The 25,734-nt window shown below is 38.7% G+C and overlaps 1 protein-coding gene across 4 annotated transcripts in view; it reads left to right on the top strand.

The window, feature by feature from the left end:
• The window catches only part of NELL2 (neural EGFL like 2), a 437,534-nt gene that overhangs the window by 218,421 nt on the left and 193,379 nt on the right, over window positions 1–25,734 (top strand). For all 4 annotated transcript variants that reach the window (XM_043886426.1, XM_043886435.1, XM_043886442.1 and 1 more), the window contains one exon: window positions 11,873–12,001. In XM_043886426.1, coding sequence (XP_043742361.1) covers window positions 11,873–12,001 — 129 coding nt within the window. The remainder of the gene's footprint in view (window positions 1–11,872; window positions 12,002–25,734) is intronic.

Raw genomic sequence — 25,734 nt, forward strand, 5'->3', positions numbered from 1 at the left:
CTCATTTATTAAAAGGGAAATATAAGATCCTTCTCTCCCATTTTTTGGAGGATGGTGCAGGTTTCCTTTCATTTTCTTTTTACCTAATTGCTCCACCTATTCATTTAAGAGTTTTAAAGTCTCAGTTCTATGAAAGGCTCTTTGGGAGTTTCAGAGTGGTTTCAGACTTGATGTGCCTTTGAAGAGCTTTAGGGATAGCTCTCAGGAACTAAGAGTACAAAAGACTATAATCAAATAGACAAAAAAGAAAAGCCACTGGTGTTTTCAGCCTAACTTTCCATGAGCCAGTGCCTTGCACAGAGCATGTGTGGAAGTTGATACAAATCCAGAATGCTCATTCCAATCACTTGATTTGGGAACTGGACTCCCAGTATGCAGCTTGACTAGAGTGTCTTTGGGAGCCAAAGGTAGGCTATACCAGAACCTCTCACGATTAAATGTGTATACAGATAACCTAGGGATTAAAGTACAGATCCTAATCTGGAAGGTCTGGGGTGGAGCTCAAAAATCTGCATTTCTGTTAAGCTCCTAGGTGACTACTGGTCAGTGGGACCACACTTTGAGTGGCTTTTGCTACATAACAAATTACCCCAAAGTTCAGTGGCTTAAAACAACAACCACTTTATTATCAGGCATACCTCCTTTTGTTGCACTTTGCTTTGTTGTGCTTTGCAGATACTGTGGTATTTACAAATTGAAGGTTTATGACAATCCTGTGTCAGGCAAGACTGTCGGTGGCATTTTTCCAGAAATATTTGTTCACTTCATGATTCTGTATCACACTTTGGTTATTCTCACAATAGCAATAATTCAAATTTTTTCATTATTATCATATTTGTTATGGTGATTTGTGATCAGTGATCTTTAATGTTCCTACTACAACTTGCTGAAGGCTCAGATGATGGTTATTGGAGAAGGAAATGGCAACCCACTCCACTGTTTTTGCCTGGAGAATCCCAGGGACGAGGGAGCCTGGTGGGCTGCCGTCTATGGGGTCGCACAGAGTTGGACACAACTGAAGCAACTTAGCAGCAGCAGTAGCAGATGATGGTTATCACTTTTTAGCAAGAAAATATTTTTAAATGGTGAAGGACAGCTAAGCCTGGCCGTAGTCCATGGGATCACAGAGAGTCAGACATGACCGGCCGACTGAACAACAAATTTTTAAATTAAATCATGTACGTTTTTTACAGATGTAATGCTGTTGCATATTTAATATACTACAGTGTAGTATAAACAACTTTTTTTTGGCCACATTGCATGGCTTTCAGGATCTCAGTTCCCTGATCAGGGTTAAACCTGGGCCACAGAAGTGAAAGCCTGGAATCCTAAACACTAGGCAACCAGGGAACTCCCAAAACAGCTTTTATATGCACTGAGAAAATAAAAATTTTGTGTGACTTGCTTTATTGTGATATTCACTTTATTGCAGCGATCTGGAACCAAACCTGCAATATCTCTGAGGTATGCCTAGATATTGCAGCGTTGTGGGTCAGCAATTCAGACAAGGCTTAGCCAGGCTTCATAGGGTATTAACTGGGGTCACTCAGCTGGAAGTTGGTCTGAGCTGGAAGGTTCAAGATGGCCTCACTGTATGTTGGGCATCTTAATAGGAATGGCATGAAGGCTGGTGATAGCCAGAAGTCTCTCCCTTTCTATGTAATCTCAGGACTTCTCCCTGTGGTCTCCCTAGCAGGATGGTCATCAGATTTCTTAAATGGTAGCTTGGGGCTGTTAAACAGTAGGTCTGACACAGCATCACTTCTACCACAGTTCATTGATCAAAACAGTTACAGCCAAGCCCAGATTCAAGGGGTGGGTGTGAGGGGAATAGATCCCACTATGATAGGAGGAGTGTTAAAAATTTGTGGCCATCTTTAATCCTCCAGTGTCCAGGAGCTACTTAGAGAGCAGAGAGGTGAATACCTATCAGTCAGTATTGGCTAGATTTGGGTAAAAAGATGTGAGTAAGAATAGGGCGTTTCAGAGGGCTTCCCTGGTGGCTCAGCTGGTAAAGGATTCACCCACAAGGCAGGAGACCACAGTTCAATTCCTGAGTCAGGAAGATCCCTTGAAGAAAGATAGGCTACCCACTCCAGTATTCTTACCTGGAGAATCCCCGTCGACAGAGGAGCCTGATGGGCTGCAGTCCATGGGGTCACATAGCGTTGGACACAACTGAGTGACTAAGCACAGAACAGAGCATTTCAGATGTCAAGAAAAGACCTGATTACATTCATTTCTTTTTAACGAGCTTTAACATATTACCAAAAGCAAGTTAAGAATAGAAAGTGAAAGTGAAATCGCTCAGTCACGTCTGACTCATTGTGACCCCATGGCCTATACCGTCCATAGAATTCTCCAAGCCAGAAGGCTGGAGTGGGTAGCCGTTCCTGTCTCTAGGGGATCTCCCCATCCCAGGGATCGAACCCAGGTCTCCCACAGTGCAGGCAGATTCTTAACCAGCTGAGCCACCAGGGAAGAATGGAAAAGCTAGAACAAAAACTGTTACGTTTATATTGGCTATAGTTGTAAAAGTTAATATGTTTACACAACACACTTGAAATACAATGACAAAGGATACTGTGATCTATATCCCCCCCACCCGAGACTCTGATATACTTGATTTGTGACCCACTGAAGCCAGAACTGAACTCAGGTTTGGCTGCTCATTGCTCAAAAGTTGATATTCAAGAGAAAGAGTTGGTGGGGGGAAAAAAATGTGTTATTCAGGAAGATGCTGGGAGGATGGTGGGCTAGCGTCCCCCAAACCATCTTCAAGTTGCCAGACAGGAAGAAGAATTTGCAAAGGAACAGTTTCAGAGGTTCTGGTGGGGGTTCTGTGTGAGGCAGCACAGTCTGCTCCAATATCACCTTGAAACTGGTGGTGTGGTGGTCTGATTAGCAGCATTGTGTGATTGTGTAAGGAGAACAGGTTATCTGTAGCTGTGGAGTTGAACCATCCTGCAGTTCCTGGAATTTCTCAAGAGATTGTTCTTTAAGTATTTAATCACATTATGGCATATTCAGTCCTACATCACGGGTTTTTCTCACAGTGGAACTGAGGCTTCCAATATGGAATTGCCCTTGCTAAGGTAAAAGCAAAGATTCCTTTTCCTTATTCCTGAACAAGTGTTTCAGAGTCAGGTAAGATATATGTGATAGAACCTTGGGACCAGCTTTCAAGAAAACTTGAGTAATAAATAATTTTACACAGCCTGGATTGAGAACCACTGGCTTAGTTAATACTGAAGCTGAAATTGGACAAGTTGACTTTTCTTGAAACATCTAACACCATGTAAAATAAAACTTGCTTCCATTTCTGACTTCAAATATATAGAATAAACAAATGAGTTCTCCTGCCATTCTCTGACTTTTAAGCTAAAAAAGCAAATTAATTTTTGAAGGCTGAAATTTTGAGTCAACTCCTACACACAGGAGTTGTGTAGAATGTTGTGACAAATTCATTTGTAGTAAAACTGGCCTCCAGTATCCAGGCCTGTCTGCCTAGTGCTAAATATGACATGTTCACATCTGAAAAAGTAAGTTGTTCAACAATGCTTATTAAATATTCCCTGAGGGCAGAGCATGAGATTAAAGAGTTGACCTTTCCACTGGAGGCTCAGCCAGTGTTTGGAAACCAAGCTGTGTGCCGAAATAAGGCTCCAAATCTCTAGGCACCAAGTCACATCCAGGCAGGACTGATTTCTAGGTACCCTCTTCTCTTCTGTTGTAGCAGCTCAGGAATAGTGTAGCAAAAGTGTTCTTTTCACTTTTTTCATATTTGAGAGCTCCTTCAAGGAGTCATATGACCAATTACAATAGGATAGGGACTTCGTCACACAATGAAGACTCTGACTTAGATACAGAAATAACATGAAACTATGTGTTTTCATATCTCAGCCCTTCCCATTCTCTTCCTCCTCTCTTGGCCACCCCTTTCTCTGCCTGTAGACCATCGAATCCTATTCACCAGATACCCACTTTTTAATTTAATATTGACTTTGTCAGGACTTACAATTAGAAGTAATGGAGGCATCGTGTGCATAAGGCTGTGAGTGTAGACTGTTTGCTCCCAACTTCTGGACAGTTCATAATTTACCACATCATTCAATTACACCTTCGTGATTCTTGTTATCTATCACAAATAATATCATTTAGTTAATTTTTTATTATCTACTATTAGTTAACACATTTTGCAAAAAGTTAGTTTCATTCTAGTGGTATCCATGAAATGACGGGATTATTTGTTGAATTCATGTATTTTTTGTACACATTAAAAGAATTCCATTGCTATCTTTGAAAGTGAAATTGAAAGTTGCTCAGTCGAGTCTGACTCTTTGCGACCCCATGGACTATACAATCCACGGAATTCACCAGGCCAGAGTACTGGAGTGGATAGACTTTCCCTTCTCCAGGGGATCTTCCCAACTCAGGGATCAAACCCAGGTCTCCCGCATTGCAGGCAAAATCTTTACCAGCTGAGCCATCAGGGAAGCCCAAGAATACTGGAGTGGTTAGCCTGTCCCTTCTCTAGCAGATCTTGCCAACGCAGGAATCGAACCAGCATCTCCTACATCGCAGGTGGATTCTTTACCAGCTGAGCTACTAGGGAAGCCCATTGCTATCTGTACTTTATTTTAAATGTTCATCCATGCACATGAACTACATTTTGGGAAAAGTCAGGATTATCCATCATCTCATAGATGGTACCGATATGAGTTAGTATTGTTTAAGTGATAGAACAACCAATCTAACTGACCTAAGTGAAAAAATGGAATGCATGGCCCTGGTGAGTGGATTGATTCAGATCTCAAACCTTGTCACTTTCTTTAGATACATCTATTTGCCTCCTCTGAGATGGCCTTATTTTCAAACTCTTTGTGTTCTTAGGTAGACCCCGACATTCTTATGCTCGCATTATTTTGATACTTAAGTAGGTGGAAGACAAAGTTCAGTATCTTCTTAAGTTGAACAAAAGTCCCAGAATTGAGATTTAATTATCTGCATTAACCTGCACTGGATCACTTGCTCAGACCTGAAGAAATTATGTTCAGGCTAGTAGAATGTATTGTTTGGTGTGGCCTTGATCAGTGTGCAGTGGAGTCCATTTTCCTGTAAGCATCAAGGCTAATAGTAGAGGTGAAGAGTTCATTCCAGGTATGGCTAGGTTGTATTTTTTTCCCCTACCGAAGGAAGAAATAGATACCTATAGGCAAAACCAACAAATAATCACCTCAAAATTATTGTATTCATTTTCTCTTGGATATTATGAAAAACCTTTATTTGTGTTGTTCTTACGTGTAATCTTTTGTACCCTTCCTTACTTCATCAGTCATAGAAAATGCATATCAACATTTTATAGAAGCTTACGGAAAGTTCTAGTATACTTAATACAAGAACTTCATATAAATTTGGAAAGCTTAAAAGGAATAGAAAACTTGGTATCCGTGAGTTTAAAATCGAAAGGAGGAAATAAAAGAAAGATCTGATTGTATTAGATCATTGCTCTATCCATCTATAACAAATATGTGAATTTTCTCCTGTGATAGCTATCTCAGCACATTTATTTGTGGCTTATTAGTAATACTCTAATTACTTTAATTATTAACTAATGTGAAACTATTATACTTTTGCATAGATGATCTCATGTGAACCTTATATTTTTGTGAGGTAGATAGTATCCTAATTTACAGGTGAGAAAATCTGAAGGTTTAGAAAGGTTAATTAACTTACACAGCTAGTAATTTATGCAGCCAGTAAGTGGTAGAGATCAGATGTAGATCTTTCAACTCTGAAATCCAAGCACAGATGAGTGGGATTGCAGCTATGATGGTAGTAGAACTACCATGATGGTTTATTGTCAACCCATAGTCTGATTTTTTCTGAAGTTCTTCCCTATAGATTGGAAACAAATCCCCTTAAGTGAGTCTGAATTTTCTACCCATCAGTAGTTAGCAGTTAGCCTTTTAACCGTGGCATTTTTGAATCTAAGCAGTAAAACAACCAATAGATTCAATCAACTTTTGTCTGTTGAGAGACTAAATCAAAATAGCTGACACTGTTTAGAGCAAGTTAAAATTTGACAAAATTTTCAATTTTCAAGTCTCTGGGTTAATTTATAAAAACTCATTTGACAAAAAGCAGTGTACTCCCTAAATGAACCTAAAATAGGGAAAAGTAGAATTACACTGTTATGTTATATTTGGAAATTCTTGCAGTAATTAAGCACTGCATGGTGAGCGTGTGCATGGTGTTTGATGCTGAGATGAGGGAGTCTTACCATCAGTTAGGTCAAATCAGAAATGGATTGTAATAGAGGAGGCATATGGCATAGACAGTGATGGCATGTATTGGACAGAATCTGAAAAAAAAATGGGAGAAGAGAAAATACATCAAAATATGTTGAAAGATAGTTTTGAAAATTATAAACTTAACAAAAGAAAAATAAAAGTGCACCAGGAACAGTTCCTGTATTTAGTCACTGCTTTTTAAGGGTTGTTTGAAACATTAAAGGTGAAATTCTACAGATTCAGCACTGTGTTAAAGCATGGTCTCTTAATTATCTGTGTTTCTTAAGGACTGTGAAAGTTGTTCAGTCATGTCCGATCCTTTGCGACCTCATGGACTATTTAGTCCATGCAGTTCTTCAGTCAGCATACTGGAGTGGGTAGCTATCCCTTCTCCAGGGGATCTTGCCAACCCAGGAATTGAACTGAGGTCTCCCACATTGCAGGTGGATTCTTTGCCAGCTGAGCTATCAGGGAAGCACTGTTAAGGACTGGGCCAACAATTTTAGTACTTTGTTTTAATTTAGAATAAATATGAAGTGATTTTTTGGAACCATTTCATTTTAGGTTGATGATGTGGTGAGTTATTGGGAAAGAGAATGAGGATGACTTTTTAGCTGAAATTACCCCCTCAGGCATTGTAAAAAGACACTGGAATACATTTTAAGAAAAATGGTCTCATTTAGCTACTTAAAGAAGAAGGAAAGAAAAAGACCCTAGGAAAAAACATTTTTAACTTTCCTCTTCATAAAAATGAACCTTTCACTTCAAACTTTTCAGCCTGAATTGTAAGAATTTAGATTGTGAAGAATTTTGTGAAGAAAAGTTGTCGAGTGATGTTAGTGCTGTTATTTATGATGTAGTTTTCCAGTTTTCATTCACCTCAGTTCTATTTTATTTAATTCCTGTAGAAATCACTCAAGCCTCGCCCTTCCTAAGGCTTATTAAATTGTACCAAAAAAGTTTTTACTATACATTTTAACACATCTCATGGGAGATATGTTTTAATTCTGTGATGATATTCAGCATAGTCATGATGGGCACAAACCAGTTGGAATGGACATCAGTCATTGTGCTGTGCCAGAGTATACCTGCTGGCTATGGTTCGGTCTTTCACTGAATCACATGATCTATGGTAATTTGATAAATAAGATGAGCCAGTGTAGAACTTACATCTTCGTGATTTGCTCAAGTAAAAGTGTTTTCTTGCATGTAAGTAGATGAGTTTATTCTGAGCTGCATGAAATGTATTTTTCTAAACATCTTTTCTTTTATACATGCTGAAATACTAATTCATTAGACAGCGTAAAACTAGCTAGAAAATTTATGCATCAAGCAATTTTAAAATTGTTTGAATGATGCATAATCATATAATTTTCATTAAATATAGATTCCAGTGTTCAAGCTTTTCATTTCAGCATCTTAGATGATCTTTGAACAAGGGATTCACACAGGAAAAAGAAATTCAAGAAATTAAACATGATTGGTGTCGCTGTAATATGAAGTGTTCCATTTATACTTCCTCTCATAAAGACTCTGGAATCTTTATAATTCATAAACTTTTTTATTTTGAGTAGACATACTTGTCTTTCAGATTTCCAGAGAAAATTAAATTAAAGTGGTGTGTTGGTTTGTTGTTGTTTTTTTTTTAACACATATAGAGTTTTTGTGTATTTTTTTCTTTAAGATGCCAGGTCATCTGTTTCATTTCTTAAATACACAATGTGCACATCTGGTCTGGTTTGGTCTGTGTTACTCATAGTTATTGATAATATTCAATCACTAATTCTCAGATTACTTTCCTTCCTCACTATGTTATCTTCAGTTCAGTTCAGTTCAGTTCAGTCGTGTCTGATTCTGTGACCCAAGGACCGCAGCACCTCAGGCCCCCCTGTCCCAACCATCTCATTCTCTGCCATCCCCTTCTCCTCCCACTTTCAATCTTTCCCAGCATCAGGGTCTTTTCTAAGGAGTCAGTTCTTTGCATCAGGTGGCCACAGTATTGGAGTTTCAGCTTCATCATCAGTACATTGGACTGGTTGGATCTCCTTGCAGTCCAAGGGACTCTCGAGAGTCTTCTCCAACACCATAGTGCAAAAGCATCTATTCTTCGGTGCTCAGCTTTTTATATAGTCCAGCTCTCACATCCATACATGATTACTGGAAAAACCACAGGCTTGACTAGGTGGAGCTTTGTTGGCAGAGTAATGTCTCTGCTTTTAAATATGCTCTCTAGATTGTTTATAGCTTTCCTTCCAAGGAGCAAGCATCTTTTAATTTCATGGCTGCAGTCAGCATCTGCAGTGATTTTGGAGCCCTGCAAAATAAAGTTAGCCACTGTTCCCACTGTTTCCCCATCTATTTGACATGAAGTGAAGGGACCAGATGCCATGATCTTAGTTTTCTGAATGTTGAGCTTTAAGCCAACTTTTTACTCTCCTCTTTCACTTTCATCAAGAGGCTTTTTAGTTCCTCCTGACTTTCTGCCATAAGGGTGGTGCCATATGCATATCTGAGGTCATTGATATTTCTCCCAGCAATCTTGATTCCAGCCTGTGCTTCATCCAGCCCAGCGTTTCTCATGATGTACTCTGCATATAAGGTAAATAAGCAGGGTGACAATATACAGTCTTGATGTACTCCTTTTCCTATTTGGAACCAGTCTGTTGCTCCATGTCCAGTTCTAACTGTTGCTTCCTGACCTGCATACAGGTTTCTCAAGAGGCAGGTCAGGTGGTCTGGTATTCCCATCTCTTTCAGAATTTTCCACAGTTTGTTGTGATCCACACAGTCAAAGGCTTTGGCATAGTCAATAAAGCAGAAATAGATGTTTTTCTGAAACTCTGTTGCATTTTCTCTGATCCAGCAGATGTTGGCAATTTGATCTATGGTTCCTTTGCTTTTTCTAAATCCAGCTTGAATATCTGGAAGTTCACGCTTCACATTCTGTTGAAGCCTGGCTTGGAGAATTTTGAGCATTCCTTTACTAGTGTGTGAGATGAGTGCAATCGTGCAGGAGTTTGAGCATTCTTTGGCATTGCCTTTTTTTTGGGATTGGAATGAAAACGGACCTTTTGCAGTCCTGTGGCCACTGCTGAGTTTGCCAAATTTGCTGGCATATTGAGTGCAGCACTGTCACAGCATCATCTTTTAGGATTTGAAATAGCTCAACTGGAATCCCATCACTTACACTAGCTTTGTTCACAGTGATGCTTCCCAAGGCCCACTTGACTTCACATTCTAGGATGTCTGACTTTAGCTGAGTGATCACACCATCGTGATTATCTGTGTTGTGAAGATCTTTTTTGTATAGTGTTCTGTGTATTCTTGCCACCTCTTAATATCTTCTGCTTCTTTTAGGTCCAAACCATTTCTTCCTTTATTGTGCCCATCTTTGCATGAAATGTTCTGTTGGTTTCTCTAATTTTCTTGAAGAGATCTCTAGTCTTTCCCATTCTATTGCTTTCTTCTGTTTCTTTGCACTGATCACTGAGGAAGGCTTTCTTATCTCTCCTTACTATTCCTTGGAACTCTGCATTCAAATGAGTATATCTTTCCTTTTCTCCTTTGCCTTTCACGTCTTTTCTTTTCTCAGCTGTTTCTAAGGCCTCCTCAGACAACCATTTTGCCTTTTTGCATTTCTTTTTTGGGTTTATGATCTTGATTAATGCTTCCTGTACAATTTCATGAACCTCTGTCTATAGTTCTTCAAACACTCTGTCTATCAGATCTAATCCATTGAATCTATTTGTCACTTCCATTGTATAATAGTAAGGGATTTGATTTAGGTCATACCTCAATGGTCTAGTGGCTTTCCCTACTTTCTTCAATTTAAGTCTAAATTTGGCAATAAGGAGTTTGTGATCTGAGCCACAGTCAACTCCTAGTCTTATTTTTGCTGACTGTGTAGAGCTTATCCATCTCTGGCTGCAAAGAATATAATCAATCTGATTTCAGTCTGACCATCTGGTGATCTCCATGTGTAGAGTCTTTTCTTGTGTTGTTGGAAGAGGGTGTTTGTAAACGACCAGTGCGTTCTCTTGGCAAAACTGTTAGCCTTTGACCTGCTTCATTTTGTACTCCAAGGCCAAATTTGCCTGTTACTCCAGGTATCTCTTGACTTCCTACTTTTGCATTCCAGTCTCCTGTAATGAAAAGGACATCTTTTTTGGGTGTTGGTTCTAGAAGATCTTGTAGGTCTTCATAGAACCATTCAACTTCAGCTTCTTCAACATTACTGGTTGGGGCATGGACTTGGATTACTGTGATATTGAATGGTTTGCCCGGAAATGAACAGACATCATTCTGTCGTTTTTGAGATTGCATCCAAGTACTGCATTTTGGACTCTTGTTGACTATGATGGCTACTCCATTTCTTCTAAGGGATTCTTCCCCATAGTAGTAGATATAATGGTCATCTGAGTTAAATTCACCCATTCCAGTTCATTTTAGTTCGCTGATTCCTAAATGTTGATGTTTACTCTTGCCATTTCCTGTTTGACCATTTCCAGTTTGCCTGGATTCATGGACCTAACATTCCAGGTTCCTATGCATTATTGCTCTTTGCAGCTTCGGACTTTACTTCCATCACCCGTCACATTCACAACTGGGTATTGTTTTTGCTTTGGCTCCATCTCTTCATTCTTTCTGTAGTTATTTCTCCACTGATCTCCAGTAGCATATGGGGTACCCAGGAAGTTCATCTTTCAGTGTCCTATCTTTTTCCCTTTTCATGCTGTTCATGGGGTTCTCAAGGCAAGAATACTAAAGTGGTTTGCCATTCCCTTCTCCAGTGGACCATGTTTTGTCAGAACTCTCCACCATGACCCGTCTGTCTTGGGTGGCCCTACAGGGCATGGCTCATAGTTTCATTGAGTTAGACAAGGCTGTGGTTCATGTGATCAGTTTAGTTTTCTGTGATTGTGGTTTTCGTTCTGTATGCCCTCTGATGGATAAGGATAAGAGGGTTATGGAAGCTTCCTAACGGAGAGACTAAGGGGGAAACTGGGTTTGGTTCTGATGGGCAGGGCCGTGCTCAGTAAATCTTTAATTCAATTTTCTGTTGATGTGCGGGGCTTTGCTCCCTTGCTGTTGTTTGACCTGAGACCAAACTATGGTGGAGGTGATGCAGATAATGGCGACCTCCTTCAAAAGGTCCCATGCACACACTGCTGCACTCAGTGCCCCCGAGCCTGCAGCAGGCCACTGCCGACCCACGCCTCCGCCGGAGACTCCTGGACACTCACACGCAAGTCTGGGTCAGTCTTCTGTGGGGTCACCGCTCATTTCTCCTGGGTCCTCTTCTGTTTGTGCCCTCCAACAGTCTGTTTCCCCAGTGTTGTGTAAGTTCTGGCGGCTCTATGGTAGGGTTAGTGGTGACTTCCTCCAATTAACTCTTAATTGTGTTAAATACACTAAAAGAACTTTTTAGTACATATAACAGGTGATTCTATAAACACTGGATAAAGATATCAGCATAATCATGTAAGAAAATATAGCTTCTAAATAAAAGATATTAAGAGACAAAATGTTTTTGCCTTGTTATGATTTCATTTACCATAATAATTTCTTTCTTCCTGTAGGTTATGACTTTTGCTCTGAAAGGCATAACTGCATGGAGAATTCTGTCTGCAGAAATCTGAATGACAGAGCTGTTTGTAGCTGTCGAGATGGTTTTAGGGCTCTTCGAGAAGACAATGCCTACTGTGAAGGTAATCCTTGTAATGAAGTGTATCTTGGCTGTATGAATTTCCTAGAATTACTGCGTGCAAAATTTATTCATTTCCCAGGTTGTCAAATTGATAGGCCCATTAAAAGCAGTGAATTTAATTTGAACCATATTAATCAGCTAAAAATAATTATCTTTCGAATTAAAGTTTTTCATCTTTCTGCTATGTCAGACTAATAAGTTAATATGGCTAGGTTTCTTGAATTAGGACAATACTTCCACTGTGAAATTGCCTTCTTTTTTTATAATTAGATATTCAGATAGTTCACATATTGACATGATTACTGTGGCCTGTGGTTAGGATTATAGTCAGATTTTTGCAGGCAATGTTGTATAACAAAGACAGTCAATTAACAGGAAGATGAAGTGCCCACACCACTTTTGTTTTGCTGCTGTCAGTAATCTCAGTGGTTGTATTCATGCTCTGTGGTATTTAGTAAATAGTTCCAATGGAGTAAACAGTTTCCTAGTTATTTTAAATCCTTAACGAATATGTCAGGTAGCTTGTTGCCTCATTGAAAGAGTCCAAATACAGTGAGAAGGCCTGGGCATCCACAAATACTGCAGCTTTGACTCTTCGTGAAGATCCTAGAATCACAAGAGGTATTGTAGTATGTAACTTCCCCGAGACACATATTTGAGTCATTCTTATTAATTGTGTGACTACCTAGTGGGTCTTGCAGGTAAGAACAGTGGTGTGGTGGTATTTGGGCATTTGGAAGCTTCTGGTCTTACCCTTTCCAAATGTGTAGAATCAGTGCCATCGGTCCCTAGAGATCATGTTTAGTTATATAATGATTTATTGGCCTTTGTTCAGTCAGTAAGTTGTGTCCAACTTTTTGTGACTGCAGCTTGCTAGGCTTCCGGTCCTTTACTGTCTCCTGGAGTTTGCTCAAACTCATCCATTGAATTGGTGATGTCATCCAACCATCTCATCGTCATTGCCTTCTCCTCCTGCCATCAATCTTTCCCAGCATCAGGGTCTTTTCCAATGAGTTCAATTAGTGTTGTTTCTCTTAGTTTTCAATAGATTTTCTCTGCCTTAAAAATTGATATTCACTTTTTAAATTGACCATTTCCCCTAGCATTTTCCTTTAAAATGCTTGTGATTCAGACCTAAGGAGACCATTCCACTTTTGCCAAAGCACAAAGACACATGTAGTTTCCCTTCCCCATTCATATGCAGATTCATGTAAAATTCCTAATTTTGAAAGTTTTTATATTAAAAATAAATTTAAGCATACTTAGTAATGTGTTTTTCATTAATATTTGAGATCTCTGATATGTAATGCATTCCCTGATATTGTTAATATATGTAATATGAAATCACCTGATATAAACTCATATGGTACCTCTTTTTTCATAATCTTATAATTATTTATGTTTTGAGCTGCTGCTTTTCTGTTGTCATGAAGTGTATTTACTCTTCTAATAAATATTTAGTGAGCACCTACTGTGCACCAAGCAGTTTTCTAGTCTCTGGGTGCCTAGAAAACGGTGAATAAGACTCATAAGCTAAATGGTGAATAAGACTGCTATGTTTTCTGTGCTTAGGAGCTTATATTTGAGGGAGAAGACAGAGAATAAGTAGCTAACTTAGAAGTAGAGAAGGCAATTTAAGATAGTAATAAGCAATAGGAAGAAAGTTAAACAGGATGATGTGATAGAAACTGACTGGGGATTAATTTAGATGAGATGGTCAAGGAAAGCCTCTGGGTCTGGGGTCGGCAGGGGATTGCCAGTTGACCTGAGACTTGATGATCAGGAAATAATACAGAAAGATCTGAAAGAGGGCATTCCAACTAGAAGGAATAGTAAGTAGACAGACCATAAGTGGTAATAGCTTGGATGTTCTAGAAACAGAAAGTAGGATAATGTGATGAAACAGATGAGTCAATTAAGATGCAATTGGAGAATTAAGTAGGGGCCAGGTAATGTAGGGATGCTTGTAAGTATTTTAGATTCATGTAGGAGAGAAGTGATATGCACAGACTTGTATCAAAAAAGATAGCTCTGACTGCAATGTGTTAGATGAACTGTGGGGTTAGATGTAGTTAGAAGAACAGAAGTGTAAACAGGAGGACCAGTTGGAAGGCTACTGTAGAAGTCTAAGCTAAGTTGCCTAAATTAAGCACAGTGGTTAAGATTCCACGCTTCCACTGCAGGAGGCACAGATTTAATCCCTGGTTGGGGAACTAAGATCTCACATGCTGTGAGGTGCAGCCAAAAAATTTTTAGGCTTCCCTGGTGGCTCAGTCGGTAAAGAATCCACCTGCAATGTGGGAGACCTGGGTTCGATCCGTGGGATGGGAAGATCATATGGAGGAGGGCATGGCAACCCACTTCATATTCTTGCCTGGAGAATCCTCATGGACAGAGGAGCCTGGTGGGCTACAGTCCATGGGACCACAAAGAGTCAGACATGACTGAGCAACTTAGCACACGAGAGATAAAAAGGAGTATATTCATGTATGTTTTAGAGGTAGAGCCAACAATACTTGCAGACGGTTTGCTATGGAAGAGAATTAAAGAGTGATGAATGGGAGTCAAGGATTTTTAGCAACAAATGGATGATGTTGCCATTTACTGAGACAGGAAAGAACTCAAGGGAAGAAGCCAGAATTTTTGATTAAATTATTTATCAATACAAGCTATTAAAAATTTAATTGTAAAGACTAGATCACTGCTTTTATCTACATGTTTGTCTGTAGCACAAAACGGCAACTCTTTTCCATTCTGAATGGATCATACTGAAAAATGGTTTGTAAACTTCCTCATGCTATTCATTTTTCATTTGAGGAAGTAATCTTCACAAGTTAAGGGAATGATGGAAAAATTTATTAGTTTATTATAGGGATTTTTTTATACATTAATATTTCTAGTATAGCTTTTGTTATTCATGTTAACAGGTTCCTTAGTATTCTGATCAAATTTGATTTTCTTTGTACTTTGTTGTTGCTAAGAATTTTTCTATTGAAATATAATTTACTTAACATTTTCTGTTAGTTTCAGATGTACAACATAGTAATTTGATGTTTTGATACATTATAAAATGATCGCCATCATAAATCTAGTTCCCACCTGTCACAACACAAAGTTATTATATTATTGACTATATTACCTATGCTGTACATTATATCCCAAGGCTTATTTATTTTATAACTGGAGGTTTGTACCTTTAAATATCCTTCATCTATTTCACTCATCCACCAACATGCTTCCCTTCTGACACCTACTCATTCTCTGTATATGTGAGTCTGTTTCTGTTTGGCTATATTTGTTCATTTGTTTTCTTTTTTTAGATTTGCTATATAAGTGAAATCATATAGTATTTATATTTCTTTTTCTGATTTATTTCGATTAGCATAATACCCTTTTGACCCATTCATGTTCTCAGAAATGGGATATCTCATTCTTTTTTATGGCAAAGTGATACTCCATTTGTGTGTATATATATATATATATATATGTATATATATATATACACCACAATATTACATATTTATATATGTATATATATACACCACATTTTCTATATCCTTTCATCTATTGATGGGCATGTAGAATGCTTCTGTATCTCAGCTATTTTTAATAATGCTACAATGAACATAGGAGTACATATATCTTTTATAATTAGTGTTTTTGTTTTCTTTGAAAAACTACCCAACAGTGGAATCACTGGATTTTATGGTAGTTCTGTTTTTAATTTTTTGAGGAATCTCTGTACTGTCATCCATATTAACTGTACCAATTTTGATTTCCACCAATAGTGCACACACTATTCCCTTTTATCCACACCTTCACCAACACTATATTTTGTCTTTTTGATGAAAGCCATTCTAATGGGGATAACGTGATATCTCATTGTTGCTTTGACTTGCATTTCCCTGATGACTGGTGACACTGAACATCTTTTCATGTGTGCCTTGGCCATCTGTATGTCTTCTTTAGAAAAATATCTATTCCAATCTTTTGCTCATTTTTAATAAGGCTATTAAATTTCTTGATGTTTTTATGAGTTTTTGTATGTTTTGGATATTAGCCCCTCATTAGACGTTATTTGCAACTATCTTTTCCCATTAAGTAGGCTCTTCGTTTTGTTGATTGCTTCCTTTGCTCTGCAAAATCTTTTTAGCTTGATGCCCTCCCATTTCTATTTTTTTTCATTTCCCATTCCCATTTCTGTTTTTGCTTTTATTTCTCTTACATAAGGAGATAGATCCAAAAAATTTTGAAGACTAATGTCACAGAGTGTACTGTCTATATTTTCTTCTGGGAGTTTTATGGTTTCAGGTATTTCATTTAAATCTTCAGTCCATTTTGAGTTTATTTGGTATATGGTGTGAGAAAGTGCAATAAGTTCCCTACATGTGGACAAGTTTCATTTCGAGAGCATGTTTATAAGTTGCATTTGTGCATAATTCCAACATAGTTAATCTAGGTACCCAACGAACACAATTGGCTGTATAGTACTGTACTGTAATAGGTTTATACTTCTCACACAAATAGTACATAAAAAACAAACACAAAAAATAAAGAAAACATTTTTAATCTTACCGTGCAGTACCTTGAAAAGTGCAGCAGTAGGACACAACAGCTGGCATAGAGGGGCTGGCATCGAATGAACAGGCGAGAAGAGGTACTGACTGAAAGAGGGAGAGGGGTGAGAGATGGGAGAGCTGCAGGATCACCAGCAATACAAATAGAGGGCAAGCTGCGATTTCACTCATGCCTGACGTTGTTGGCACAGGTTCTGGTTCCTTGCTGGATTCAGTTCTATCTGTCCTCTTGAATAAAGGATCCAGTGATGTCTAGGTTCAGTTCAGTTCAGTTCACTCATTCAGTCATGTCCGATTCTTTGTGACCCCATGAGTCACAGCACGCCAGGCCTCCCTGTCTGTCACCAACTCCCGGAGTTTACTCAAACTCATGTCCATCCAGTCGGTGATGCCATTCAGCCATCTCATCCTCTGTCGCCCCCTTCTCCTCCTGCCCCCAATCCCTCCCAGCATCAGGGTCTTTTCCAATGAGTCAACTCTTCGCATCAGGTGGCCAAAGTATTGGAGTTTCAGCTTCAGCATCAGTCCTTCCAATGAACACCCAGAACTGATCTCCTTCAGGATGGACTGGTTAGATCTCCTTGCAGTCCAAGGGACTCTCAAGAGCCTTCTCCAACACCACAGTTCAAAAGCATCTATTCTTTGGCACTCAGCTTTCTTCACAGTCCAACTCTCACACCCATACATGACCACTGGAAAAACCATAGCTTTGACTAGACAGACCTTTGTTGGCAAAGTAATGTCTCTGCTTTTTAATATGCTGTCTAGGTTGGTCATAACTTTCCTTCCAAGGAGTAAGCGTCTTTTAATTTCATGGTGGCAATCATCATCTGCAGTGATTTTAGAGCCCAAAAAGATAAAGTCTGACACTGTTTCCACTGTTTCCCCATCTATTTGCCATGAAGTGATGGGACCAGATGCCATGATCTTAGTGTTCTGAATGTTGAGCTTTAAGCCAACTTTTTCACTCTCCTCTTTCACTTTCATCAAGAGGCTTTTTAGTTCTTCTTCACTTTCTGGCATAAGGATGGTGTCATTTGCATATCTGAGGTTATTGATATTTCTCCTGGCAATCTTGATTCCAGCTTGTGCTTCCTCCAGCCCAGCATTTCTCATGATGTACTCTGCATATAAGTTAAATAAGCAGGGTGACAATATACAGCCTTGATGTACTCCTTTTCCTATTTGGAACCAGTCTGTTGCTCCATGTCCAGTTCTAACTGTTGCTTCCTGACCTGCATACAGGTTTCTCAAGAGGCAGGTCAGGCGGTCTGGTATTCCCATCTCTTTCAGAATTTTCCACAGTTTATTGTGATCCACACAGTCAAAGGCTTTGGCATAGTCAATACAGCAGAAATCGATGTTTTTCTGGAACTCTCTTGCTTTTTCGATGATCCAGCGGGTCACGGCTTCTCTGGTGGCTCAGCAGTAGAGAATCTGCCTACGATGCAGGAGCCACAGGAGATGCAGGTTCAATCCCTGGATCAGGAAGATCCCCTGGAGAAGGGAATGGCAACCCACTCCAGTATTCTTACCTGGAGAATCCCAGGGACAGAGGAGCCTAGTGGGCTACAGTCCATGGGGTCCCAAAGAGTCAGACACAACTGAAGCAACTTAGCACACAGGCACACGATGTCTAGGTAGTAGCTCTTTTTTTCTGGTCATAAGTACCACTGGATTGCATCATGAATGGTTGCTCCAGCCTTCATGTACTTTTCACATCTGGCCTTGTGCCTCAAAAACTAACAGTGTCTCCTCAAACAAAGAAAATCTCCTGCCATTTCTTGCATCATGAGTCTCTTTGTTTCTTCTGTTGCTTCTTTTTCCTCTTGTCACACCACTCTCTCAGTTATTTTCACTTTTGTTTCCGTTGTTATTACTGGGTGCTTCTTAGCAGTACCAGCTACATCACTGCTGTTTTATGCTTGCTTCTGGACATCCTGGGATTGAAGTAAAAATGTTGTACTACTGTATTCTATGCAGTGCTGTATAGTAAAGTACGCAAAAGCCAGTTGTAGAGGAAGCATGCATGTGACAGTGTACACCAAACACAGGAACCTACATGACTGGACATGTGAACGCACATTTGCATCTTTGAAAGCTTGCAACTTGAAGGTTCATACGTAGGGGATTTACTGTTATCTGGTTTGATTCTTCAGCATGTAGCTGTCCAGTTTTCCCAGCAACATGTATTGAAGAGTCTATCTTTCCTTTTCTGTATTCTTGCCTCCTTACTCATAGATAAATTGACCATATAAGTATGGTTTTATTTCTGGGCTCTCTTTTGTTCCATTGATCTAGTGTCTGTTTTGTGCTTTGTTTGTTCTTTCTCTAGCTCCTTTAGGTATAAAGTTAGGTTGTTTATTTGAGATTTTTCTTATTTCCTGGGGTAAGCTTGTATTGCTATAAACTTCTCTCTTAGAGCTGCTTTTGCTGGGTCCATAGATTTTGAACTGTTGTATTTCTACTTTTATTTGTCTCTAGGCATTTTTTTTTTTATTTCTTTGTTTTAATTTTTTTTTTTTTTAGCTTTCATGAGCTTGTATATTTTCCAATTTTTTTCTTGTTGATTTCTAATCTCAGACCCTTCGGTTGGAAAGTTGCTTGATGTAGTTTTAGTCTTCTTAAATTTAATCTGAGACTTGTTTAGTGGCCTACTATGTGGACATTAAGTAGTGTCTTTCTTGTTTATTGTTATAGCCTTTGTCTTAAAGTCTATTTTGCCTTATGAGATACTCCTACTCCAGCTCTGTGTTTCTGCTTGCATGGAATACTTTTCTATCCCTTCACCTTCAGTTTGTGCGTGACTTTAAATCTGAAGTGAGTCTTATAGGCATTCATATATATGAGTCTTACTTTTTTATGCATTCAGCCACTCTATGACTTTTGATTGGAGCACTTAGGCCATTTGCATTTAATGTTATTTTTAATAAGTATATACTTATTTACATTTTAAAAATTGTTTTCCAGCTATTTTTTTGTTCTTCTACTTTTGCCCTCTTTCCTTGTGATTCGATGACTATCTTTAGTGTTATCTTTGGATTCTTTCTTTTTGAATGTGTCTATCTGTTATAGATTTTTGATTTACGGTTTTCATGAGATTTAAATATAACAGTATATATGTATGTATATATATTTTAAGTTGATCTCTTAAGCATGAACACATTTTAAGAATCCTTCACTTTTACTCTTTGCACCCTGTTTAATGTTTTTTGACATTACATTTTCCACCTTTTCGTTTTGTCTATCCCTTAAATACTTTAGTGACTATAGATCGTTTTACTATTTTTGTCTTTTAACCTTTATATTAAATTTATCAGTGGTGATATACTGCCTTTATTGTATATTGTCTTTACTAAAGAGACTTTTTAAAAATAATTAATGTATTTCTAGTTGTGTAATCTTTTCTGCTTGGGGTAGTCTCTTTAACATTTCTTGTAAAGCCAATTTAGTGGTGTTGAAACATTTTAGCCTTTGCTTCATAAGCTTGCTAAGTAGAGTAGTCTTGGTTGTAGATATCTTCTCTTCATCAGTTTGAATATATTGTGCCATTCCCTTGTGGCCTGTAAAATGTCTGCTGGAAAGTCCGCACATGCTCTTATGGAAGTTCCTTTATTTGTAACTAGTAGCTTATTGCTGTTAAGTTTCTCTCTTTATCTGTAACTTTTGCCATTGTATTTATAAAGTGTCTTTTTGTGGACCTCTTTGAGTTTATCTTGTTTGGGACTCCAGAACCCCTAAAATGAAAATGTTAATACACTTGATGTTGTCCTAGAATTCTCTCAAACTATCCTCAGTTTTAAAAAAAGTCTTTCTCTTCAGTTTGTGTAATTTCCTCTGCTCTGTCTTCCAGTTCACTGATCTGTTCCTCTGCATCATCTAATGTACTGTATATCCCTAAATTCTAATGTATTTTTTATTTCATTTATTGTACTCTTCAGCTTTGTTTAGTTCTTCTTCCTATTCTCTAGCTCTTTGATAACCTTTTATCTGTGTTCATCCATTCTTCTCCTGAGTTCATTGATCATCTTATAATCATTACCTTGAACTCTTTCTGGGTAGACAGCTATCTCCACTTCATATAGGTCTTCTGGAGTTTTGTCTTATTCCTTTGAAATATGTTCATCATTTCCTCATTTTGCCTAACTCTCTGTGTTTATTTCTGAGTATTAGGTAGGTCAGTTATGTTTCCTGATCTTGTAGAAGTGGCCTTATATTGGAGACATCGTATGGGTCCCAGCAGCACACTCCACTCTGGTCGCCAGAGCTGTCTGTTCTAGGAGTGCCCCCCTCCCCATGTGGATTGCCTTGGGCATTTTGTTGTGAGAAAGCAGCAACTGTTGGCACACTCTTAGGCAAAGCTCGCCCCTTCCCAGTCAGCTGCTAGTTCCCGCCCTGTGCCAAGGCTGCTCGCCACTGTTGGACAGGGGTGAGTCCTGGCATGGCTGGAATGCAGGAGCTGGGGATCTCGGGGCTGGTTCCTCCTGCTGGGTGGGCTTCCTCCCATTATCGCTGCCTGTGGGGCCAGGGGTATCCCATTAAGGATATTTTAACTCACTAGAAGTAGCTTTTAAAATTTTTTATGCAACTGTGCATGTTGTCTATCAGCTGGTCTTACAGAGTCCTTGTTCTTTAAGAAATTAGACTTGTCATTATATACACAAATAAACATGTGATAAGTTTTAAGTAAAATGAATTTTATTTGTCTAATCTGAGCGACTGAACTAAACTGCAACTGTTTTAATAATATAGCTAATTGAGATTATTTATTCTTACTATATTTTTCTTGATCAGGGCTAAGATAGCACTGTTAAAATTTGTTCATTTATTAATTTGACAAATATTTATTGAATACTTATTTTGTCCCAGTCTAGCCTAGAGGTGAAGCAGTAACTAAGGAGCACCTGACTGATATTCTCTCAGGCAAGGAAGATCATTGCACCAAACAGTATTTAATCATATATGTGGCAAGTGGCCTGAAAGAAAAATAAGTTAACAGGGTTTCTGATCTGGGTGGGTGGTCATGCTTGAATAAAAGTTTTTCTCTGATGTGTGAAGATTAAGTAAAAATCAGCTATGTACATAAGTAAGTGGGAAAGAGGGGGAATCACCATGGCTAAAAGCCTTAAGGTAAAAAGGAGTACTTTGTAGTAAATGAAGGAAGGCAGAGAACAGGAAGAGGCCTGATGAGATTAATGATGGGAAGCAGAGCCTTGAAGGGCACAGAAAAGACTACATGTTTTGTGCTAAGAACAAGGGAGAGTCAAGGAAAAGTTTTAAGCAGAGGAATGCCCTGATCACAGTGGTGTTTTAGATTAATACTTCTGCTTCAGGCTGAATGAGGGTAAGACTGGATGTGGGAAACCAGTGGATGGACAGCAGTGGCTTGCAGTAAAAATGGAGATGGAGGTGGGGGTGTATTTGAGTGTTTGTGAGGTAAAGCCAGTCCTGTTAATTAATTGGTGATAGATAATAAGTAGAGAGGTTTCAAGGTTGCTGCTCAGATTTCTGGCCTGAAAATAGGCAAGTGTTAGTGCTCCTGACTTAGAGAACAGATTTGGTGGAAAAATCATCATGTCCGGTTATTCTGCCTGAGGGACAGGAGAGTACCAGTTGAATTATGCCTCAGCGTGGAGTTCAGAGAAGTTTAAATTATACATAGCATTTGGGATTTTTTGGCATATAAATGGTAGTTGAGGAAATGGAAGACATAACCTAGAGAGTTTGGAAAAACCCCAGTATTTGAGCATTTTATAAAGAAGATTTGGTGATGGAGACAGAAAATTTTCATGGCTGAAAATGAGGGAGAGAAGAAGAGGTGGTGTCACAGAAACCAAGGAAAAGAGAGTATTTCAATAAAGTAGAATGTTCTGAGAGATTGAGAAGGATGAAGACTGAACACCGTCCTTTGGGCTGAACTTTATGGATGCTCCTGAGGACATCAGCCGTGGAGATTTTGGTGCAATGGTGATGAAAAAAGCCAGTTTAGAGTATATTCAATATTGCATAATGGGGAAAAATGGATATGATGAAGGAAGAGAACATATTCCAGATGTTTGCTTATGAAAGAAAGAAGGAAGAGAGAGCCATAGCTTAAGGGGCAGTGGGGCTAGGCAAGGCTGTTTCTTTCCCACCCTGTTTTTCCCTTTTCTCTACTGTCTACCCCAATCCTCAGTGTCTCTGCCATGCAGGTGATGTTCTGTGCTTAGCTTTCCAGTCTTGTTTGGCTCTTTGTGGAGCCCACCAGGCTCCTCTCTCCATGGGGATGCTCCAAGCAGGAATACTGGAGTGGGTTGCCACACCCTCCTTCAGGGGGTCTTCCCAACCCAGGGATTGAATCCAGGTCTCCCAGATTGCAGGTGGATTCTTTACTATCTGAGCCACCAGGGAAGCCCAAGAATACTGGATTGGGTAGCCGATCCCTTCTCCAGGGTTATTTCCTGACCCAGGAATTGAACTGGGGTTTCCGGCATTGCAGACAGATTCTTGACCACCTGAGCTACCAGGCAAGCTTCCTGTTTTTGAAAAAGTTTTGCAGTTCTTTGGATATTTATAAACATGGCTTAAATTAAGATTTTACAACTAGATGGCTTATCCATCTTTTATATATTAAAGATCTAAAATATCTGAGAGCCTATTGCCCTATTTTATGTTTCTTAAGAACCATATGTTTATAGTTCTCTTTGAAAAATTATTTATCCATCTTCAATCATTCAGTGTCCTTCATTCCTTGTACAGCGTTACCGACTTTTTTTTAGTACTTTCCCCTTCATTTTGTCTCTTGTCAATACAAATTTGCCAAAATTAGGCTGGACATTGTGTTTTTCAGAGTGATTCTTTGCTACATGTTTTCACTTTAAACTGAAAATGGTGGGAGCTTTTGATGTTTTGACTATACTGTCTCTTGGCATTACATGATCAAGTGCTACTTTAGGACCATCTTGGCATTCAATTTTAGATATTGTTTTCAGAAGTCATTTATTTGGTAAGTTTCTCTCTTCAGCACATAATTTGTGCCAGGGATTACAGCTCTGTCAGCCCAATAGTGCATTATGATGAAGAAGCTTATTTTTGTTTCCCAAGCCCCTTAAATTTGCTGGCATTGTTGCTATCCAAGCTTTTGGCATTATGCTAGGAACAGGAAAACACTTCTGCATAGATGAGTCATGTATATAGCTGCATATCATATATATTTACCAAAATTGGCAATTGATGCCATATTAATGAAAGGAAGTTTGTGAAAAATTTCTTCAAATTGATGAAAATATAGAAAATCTGAACTCCCTAAAGGAATAACCCCTTGCTGATGGACAAGTTTTTCTCATATTAATCTTATCTCTTTCATTCTGACTGCTGCTGCCAGATATAGTTTTCTTTTAATTCATATCACCTTCTATTTAGTTGTTCTGTCTCTAATATCTCTCTCTTCTACCCAACCAGGACCATTAAGGCTTACAAAACCCATTTCTTCTACTTGAGAGCCCGTGGTGCCTTGTTGCTCAACACTTCAAGCCCTAACTTCTTTGCTAAGATATCCAAGCTTTCTGTTGCCTGGTCCTACATAGCTCTTTATCCATTAATCCATAGCAAGTCACTTCCACTGTTTTCATCTTTTTATTTGCTCATGATGTTTTATCTGTGTTATGGGTTGACTTGTGCCTCTCAAAAATTCATATGTTAAAGTCCTAACCTGTAGTACCTCAGAATGGAAACCTATTTGGACATAGGGCTTTTGCAAATGTGACTAGTTTAGATGAAGTCATACTGGAAAGTTGTGGGACCCTACTCCAATTTGACTGTTGTCCTTATAAAGTGAAGAAATTTTGGCATGGACACACAGGAAGACTGTCATATGGACATACAGGCAGACATTGGTTGATGCACCTACAAAGCAAGGAACACCAAAGATTTCCAGAAAAGTACCAGAAGCAAGGTGAGGAGCATGGAGCAAATTGTCCTTCTCAGCCCGAAGAAAGAACCAAACTTCTGACACCTTGACTTTGGAATGTTGGGCTATAAAATTATGAGACAATAAATCTCTGCCACTTAAGCTGCCTGTTTGTGATGCTTTATTATACTAGCCCTAGAAAACTAATACAGTCTGACAGACATGCCTGTTTCTTTTTGGTCTAATTTAATTGTTCTAGAGTGCTTAATTTTTATTTTTTCTTTGGATGAATTATGTGCACATGGATTTAATTTCTCAATCTATTTTTTATTTTATCTGACTGAAGAATTAATACCTTGTTCTTAACTGATTTACATCCAGTTGTCCAGTTGTAATATACTTTGTTATATGCCATGTTAATTGTCAAGGGATTCATACATTCATACATCATTCATTCATACATGTACGTTTGTATATATTTCTACCATCTATAAGTGTTTTGTGATCACAGACTGTTTATTTTTCTTAAATTCTCTAAAACTTCTAGAGACAGGCAATTTAGAGTTTAAGAAATACTTGTTTATTGGTGGTTTGAAATACCTGGATATGCTGAACAGATGGGCAGCTTTAAAAGGCAGCGTACATGCTAAGTCCCTCCAGTAGTGTCTGACTCTTTGAGACCCTACAGACTGTAGCCTGCCAGGCTCTTCTGTCCATGGGATTGTCCAGACAATAATTCTGGAATGGGTTGCCATGTTCTCCAGGGGATCTTCCTGACCCAGGGGTCAAACCCGCATCCCTTGTGGTCTCCTGCATTGGCAGGTGGTTCTTTACCACTAGCGCCACCTGGGAAGCCCCACCTTTAGGCTACCTTATCACTAAAGAATTATTCAAGGAAAGTATTAACTTATTAACAGTGTAAGAAAGTCTAATTGTCTTGTAGACTTTTTATAGCTAGAATTGATTCTTTTGTTTTAAATTGTTATGTATTTTCCTTTAAGAATTATTTTGAGTAGTGCAAGGAAAGGAATGGCGTGTATACTTGAAGGACCACAAATCCCAGAAAATTTCTCATATCTGCCATTGCTTTTACTGAATACTCTGTTTTTACCTATGATTTGAATACTAGCTATAATTTGCAAACCAATGGACTTGAACATCAAATGTTTGGCATGCAGAAGTTGCTTAAATAAATGCCACTGACTTAAATGAACATGAAGATTGAAATCTTAATAAATATGTGGTTAGCGTATGCTATGTGCCAGTCAT

Source organism: Cervus elaphus, chromosome 3, assembly GCF_910594005.1.
Source record: "Cervus elaphus chromosome 3, mCerEla1.1, whole genome shotgun sequence".
NCBI classification, from domain to species: domain Eukaryota; kingdom Metazoa; phylum Chordata; class Mammalia; order Artiodactyla; family Cervidae; genus Cervus; species Cervus elaphus.